The 5,605-nt window shown below is 65.1% G+C and overlaps 1 protein-coding gene across 1 annotated transcript in view; it reads right to left on the bottom strand.

Annotated features, from left to right (window-relative positions):
* Positions 1 to 5,605, bottom strand: part of ITPR3 (inositol 1,4,5-trisphosphate receptor type 3) — a 119,362-nt gene that overhangs the window by 5,678 nt on the left and 108,079 nt on the right. Inside the window, exons 39-53 of the mRNA XM_045292288.1 lie at positions 5,179 to 5,327; positions 4,978 to 5,086; positions 4,760 to 4,850; positions 4,483 to 4,652; positions 3,554 to 3,725; positions 3,226 to 3,410; positions 2,940 to 3,140; positions 2,747 to 2,857; positions 2,496 to 2,591; positions 2,309 to 2,410; positions 2,139 to 2,225; positions 1,470 to 1,580; positions 1,205 to 1,397; positions 877 to 1,002; positions 143 to 315 (exon numbers count right to left, since the gene is read on the bottom strand). Of these exons, the coding sequence (XP_045148223.1) occupies positions 143 to 315; positions 877 to 1,002; positions 1,205 to 1,397; positions 1,470 to 1,580; positions 2,139 to 2,225; positions 2,309 to 2,410; positions 2,496 to 2,591; positions 2,747 to 2,857; positions 2,940 to 3,140; positions 3,226 to 3,410; positions 3,554 to 3,725; positions 4,483 to 4,652; positions 4,760 to 4,850; positions 4,978 to 5,086; positions 5,179 to 5,327 (2,076 nt within the window). The remainder of the gene's footprint in view (positions 1 to 142; positions 316 to 876; positions 1,003 to 1,204; positions 1,398 to 1,469; positions 1,581 to 2,138; positions 2,226 to 2,308; positions 2,411 to 2,495; positions 2,592 to 2,746; positions 2,858 to 2,939; positions 3,141 to 3,225; positions 3,411 to 3,553; positions 3,726 to 4,482; positions 4,653 to 4,759; positions 4,851 to 4,977; positions 5,087 to 5,178; positions 5,328 to 5,605) is intronic.

Genomic DNA, 5,605 nt, shown 5'->3' with positions numbered 1-5,605 from the left:
CCGGGCCCTGCTGGTCTGAGACTCCCAGCCTGGGGGAGGGGTAGAATGGTTAGAGCAGAGCCGGGGCTGGTAGGAAGCAGTGTGTCATAACTGTATAGGAACCAGGGGTGTTGGGGGTGAGGGGCTCCCCAGCAGCACTCACATTGAGGGCACCCAGGATGTTGAGCGTAGGCCCGATGCCCAGGTAGAAGATGGAGCGCAGGAGGAGGGCCACGATGAGAGGGCGGACACTGTAGCGCTTGGTGAACAGGGCCGCGATGGAGAAGCAGATGAGGACCCAGAAGAGCAGGGAGATGAGTGGGGAGCCCAGCACGCCTGGGGGCCAGGCAGGTGTCAGTGCTCAGCCAGGCCCCAGCGCGGGCCGGTCCCCTGCATCCAGCCTCCCCCTCAGACTGCATCTCTGTCCAGCTGCTGCTGTGGCAACACGCACATCTACCTCCCATTCCCGGGTCCCACGGTCCAGTGTGCCGGTGTGTGTATGTGAGCGTGTGTGTATGTGGTGGCCATGCATGTTCCTGTGTGTCGATCTGTGTGTTAGCATGGTTCCTCTTTATTAATGTGTCAATACCTGTGAGTGTTTCCATTAATGTGCATGAATGTGTGTTTGCATGAGGAAGTATTAACGTGTGAGCAGGTCTGTGTGTGCTCGCGTTTGTGTGTGTATGTGCATGTGCGTCTCCAACTAGGCCACGCCCTGTTCGATCTGGCCCAGAGGACGAGGACCCCTATCCGTGCAGAGCCCACGGGGCAGTGCAGGGGGGCCTCCTCGCCAATCCATGTTGGTCCCCTCAGAGCCTGGCCTGCCCCGTGCTCTACTTTCATCCGGGCTGGAGCCTCCAGGCCCCGCCCCTGCAGCGCCCCTCCCCCCAGCCTCACCTGTGGATGCGCCCTCCACATACGGGTAGAAGAAGGCAATGATAATGTTGATGAAGACGGCCAGGTTGAAGGAGATGCTCCCCCAAAGGGTCATGCGGCGGGAGAACCAGTAGATCAGCGGCATGCCTGCGCGGATGGTCACCAGCTATTGACCCCCTCTGCCCAGTGCCCTCGCACACCTCCACTTTGTGAGCCAAACAAACGTGTGCAAGCATCCCTCTGGGGGCGGAGGGGGAGGTGGCAACTGGCGCTTCCTGCACACACCGGAGGGGGGCATCGGTGGGCAACTGGGAGCCGCGCCCGCCCTCCCGCCGGGCGTCCTGCTCACTGCGAAGCTTCCGCTGCCACTCCATCTCGTTGTGCAGGAAGGAGGACTGGTCGAAGAAGTCGCTCACTTTGCTGCCCTGCTCGTCCTGCTCCGTGGTGGTGAAGAGCCGGTGCTTGGTCTCCTCCGTCAGGAACTGGCAGATGGCGGGCACCGGGAACACGATCTGCTCCATGCTGCGGTCCTGCCGCACGATCTGGGCACACACGGGTGTCACCGCGGCCACGCAACCCCGCGCACCGAGCCCGGCCCCCAGCCCCGGGCCCACCTCGATCTGGGACGTGTGGTTTTCATAGTAGGCCAGGGGGTCCTCCTCCTCCTCCTGCGCCGGCGCGGAAGACTTCAGCATCTGAGAGAGCTGCTTGTTGTTGAGGCTGAGCTGCGGGCCGGCGGGCGGGGGCTGAGGTCAGGCCAGCAGACCCCCTCAGTCCAGTCTAGCATCCGACCTCCAGCCGCCTGAGCTCAGGCAGCCTGGGCCAAGTCCCAATGTCTGGGGGCCAGAAGGCCCTGGGCAACCAGCGCCCTCAGCCCTGCATAGGTGCCCCTTCGGGCTTGATCAAGATGCCCAGACCCACCCCAACCTGGCTCCCACTTCCTAGTTGAGATGGCGCCCGGCCCAGCCCCTAACTAGCTCCACACCCGCAGCAACTCCTCCAGGCTCAAGCTCCGAAACCCACCGCCATCTAGTCGATTCTCACGCGTAGGACGCGCGGTAGACCGGTCCCTGTGGGTTTCTGAGACCGCAACCCTTTACACGAGTCGAAAGCCTCGTCCTTCTCTCGCGGAAAGGCTGGTGCTTTCGAACTGCTGGACTGTCATTTAGCAGCCCAATGTGTAACCACTACGCTAGCTGGGTTCCTCAAGTCTCAGCCCTGCGGATCATGGCCCCGTCCTACCCCTCCCAATTCCCTGCCCTGCCAAGTTTTGGGGCGCCCACCATGGAAGAGATGCCCTCGGCCTCCTCCTCTTGGATGCGCTTCACGGGCTTCAGCAGGTGCTGCAGCTGTTTGTTGTGCCTGGAGAGCTGCGCAGGAGGGGTGCACAGAGTCAGGGGGGCGTGGCCCCAGGGGCGGGGTCACTGGGCCGGGGCACGGCAGGGCCTGGTACCTGCAGCGCCAGGATGTAGATATTGTGACCCACTTCTCGTGGGCTCACTTCTGAGTTCTCCCGTTCCTCCTCCTGCAGGTAGGCCTTCTTGATGACATCCACCTGGTAGGACAGCACAGGCTCGAACAGGCCCTCCCTTGGCGGGAAGGTGGGCCGGGCCCCGATTCCCACGCCTGCCCAGCCTCACCAGCTCCTGGGGCCGCAGGCTGATGAGGATGCGCTCAGCGTTCTCGCTGTCGTGCCGGCTCTCCATCAGGGCCAGGAGCAGCTTGGAGGCGTTGTCCTGCGAGGGGGCGTGGCCAACGCGTGAGGGTCCCACCGCGTTCCCCCCACCCTCTCCAGGTTTGCTGATAATTGTATCCTGCACACCAGCTCTGTGCCCATCTCCCCACCCTGTGGCAGGCACACGATTCACTGTATGCACACCCCGGGCCCCACCTTGAGCTGCAGCACTAAATCGACGCGGTACTTGCACAGGGGGCTGATGTCGTTGAGAATCAGCGCGGTGATGATGTCGATGCCGTTGGACTCATGCGTCACGATGCAGGTCTGGCACAGGGGGACACAGGGCCCAGGCCCCTTAAGACTTGACATGGCCCCAAAGGCCCCCCCGCCAGGACAGGGGGCTCACCTGGTTCTCGTGGCAGGGGCCCTGGCAGTACTCGGTGAGGGTCTCCAGCGTCTGGATGACGAGGCCCACGTTGTCCTCGTTGATGTAGAGCCCCAGCAGTCCCAGGCCGCCCGTGGTGCTGCCGCACATGATGTCCAGGAACTGCAGAGTCTCGCACACCAGGTTGTAATTGGTCTTGTTGTTCTGGCAGCGCAGGAAGTTCTGGGGCGAGCAGGAGAGGCGGAGTCTCGGACCGCTCGGGGGGCGGGGCCGTGCGGTCGGGGGCGGGGCCAGGCGCGGGGCTCACCTGCAGGTCGCGGTTGTGGTTCTCGCACAGCAGCTGCAGGAAGCGCAGGATGGGCTGCATGATCAGCACGGACGTGCCCATCTCGTTACTCTGCACGCGCTCGCCCACGTCGTGCCTCCGGGGCAGGCTGGGGCCCAGCGAATAGCGGGACGGCGAGCTGGGCATGGAGAAGGACGCCACGCGGCCTGCGGGCCAACGTCTGGTGAGGGTGGACCCTCGCCCTTGGCTCCCAGCGGACGCCCCCAACTCCCCTGTAACCCAGCACCTTTCTGACCCCTGCCCACCACCCCCTCCCCTGCGCCCCTTGCCTCCGGCTTTTGCGCCGGACCTTTGGTGGTAGGGTCTGGCTCGTGGTCCTCGCGGGGCTGGCTGCCCAGGTCGCTCATGTTGACCGTCACGGTGGACTTGGTCTCCTGCTGGGCCCGCTTCATGCGGTCGTGCAGCACCTTGAAGAAGCGCTCCGACTTCTTGTCGCTGGTCATCAGGTTGTAGAAGGATTTCTGGGGGAAGGGAGAGGGCAGGGCAGCCTTAGCACTGGGCCTGGGCCCTAGGGCCAAGGCTGGGGACAGAGGGCCTCCCCTGTGCCTTGAGACTAGGGGAGGGGCCAGGGGAGTATGGGGGACCGGAGGCCAAACTGCCGTGGCTGACACTGCGCCCTCCAGCCTGGTGACCAGTCCCTGTGTCTGCACACCCGTGTCTCCCACACAGCGGCCAATGGGGCCCCTCTCAGCTCAAGACCCTACCATAGCCTCTGCCTCATCCAGAGGGAACCGCAGCACAAGGCCACGTGGTGGCCGCTCCCTCTCACCTGCCCCGAGCCACCCACTCTCGATGCTCCGCCTTGCCCCTCCTGGCCACCACTCTGCCCAGGGAACTCCGCTCCTGGCAGCTACTGCCCCACTGCCTCCTTCCAGCCCCTACGCCAGTGCTCCCATGGCCCGCCTGCCCAGTGTGGAGACACGCCCCCACTGAGATGGGGTGCCTCCACGGCTTCATGGGGTACACAGTAAATGGGGATAGAAGGCTTCCTGGAGGCAGCGGCCCTGCTTTGAGCACCCAGGCTGAGGAGGATGGGGAAGCGGCAGGAGCTCCAGCCTGGCTGGGGCAGGGATGGTGATGAGGGAGATGGTGCCTGCCATGGGGTGGCCAAGACATGCACTGGCTGCCAGCACCCAGCCCTGCCACCCAGTCCCTGTGGCCTCAGCAGCGTGGCTGGGGCAGGGAAGGGAGGGGAGGGCCAGCATGCCCGACACCCACCTGGATCTCGGTGTTGCCCCCGTCCAGCAGGCGGATGGCCAGGCCAATGCTCTCCTGGAAGATCTTCTCGTTCTTGGTGCTGGTGATGAGGTCGCACACCAGCTTGGTGGCCCCCTCCTTGTCCAGCCGGCACTGGGTGGCTGCGATTGCTGACCAGTCCTGGTCCGGGCCTGCAGTGGGCAGGGAGCTGGTTTGAGGGGTGGGGTGGGGTGGGGTGGGGGAGCACCTAGCCTGGGCACTGGCCACCCTGGGGCACAGCAGATGAGGCGGTACTGACCGGCACCCATGGGGTCCGGCAAGTCCCCCCTCGAGCTGGACTTCCGGTTCTGGAGATAGTTCTGCAGCAGCATCTTGCGCAGCTGGTTGCCCTGTGGGGAGACGGGAGTGAGGCTGCGTGGTGGACAGAGGGCCGTGGCTCTTGGTCAGCCAAGTAGCCTTCAACCACCGGGCCCTCCGCCCTGGGCCTGGCCGGTCAGCGGGCGGGCGGACACTCACCCGCTCCCCATACTTGCTCTTTGTGAGCAGCATCTGCTGCAGGGTCCGCAGCACCTTGATGCACAGCTTCTCCTCGGACTCCATGAGGTCCTTGGTGTGCTGGATCAGCCTGGGCCAGCAGGAGGGCACGCTCAGGACTAGCCCCCAACCACCCTTCCCTCCCAGGCTGGCGGCCCGCCCGCCCCGCCCGGCCACACGCACTTGGACAGGAAGCCGCCACTCTCGCAGCGCTGGTAGGCCTCGCTGCCCTCCAGGAAGAGCAGCTCAGGCCAGTGCAGCACGTCCACCAGCACGGACAGCTCAGCCTGCACCAGGGGCTTCAGCCGCTCCTCCAGGGCCGTGATGATGTCCTGGGGGCGGGGCAGTCACCTCAGACCAGAGCCGGCCACTGGGCCCTGAGAGGCACCCAGCAGCCCCCCCCCCCCCCCCCCCCCCCCCCCATAGCCCGAGCCAGGACAGGGAGAGGACAGGACTGTGGCCTGGGAGACAGGAGGCCCAGACCCACGGGGCCACCTGAACAAAGCATGAAGCCTGAGAACTCGGCGCCCCCAGCCTGGAGCAGCAAGCCCTGGCTTTTCTCCCAGCCCTCCTTCGGCTCTGTGACCGCAGGCAGACCCCTGGCCCTCTG

The sequence above is a fragment of the Echinops telfairi genome, unplaced genomic scaffold (genome assembly GCF_000313985.2).
Source record: "Echinops telfairi isolate 266 unplaced genomic scaffold, ASM31398v2 ScPeMD7_655;HRSCAF=1070, whole genome shotgun sequence".
Classification (NCBI taxonomy): Eukaryota; Metazoa; Chordata; class Mammalia; order Afrosoricida; family Tenrecidae; genus Echinops; species Echinops telfairi.
This window is presented reverse-complemented; position numbering and strand designations above follow the sequence as displayed.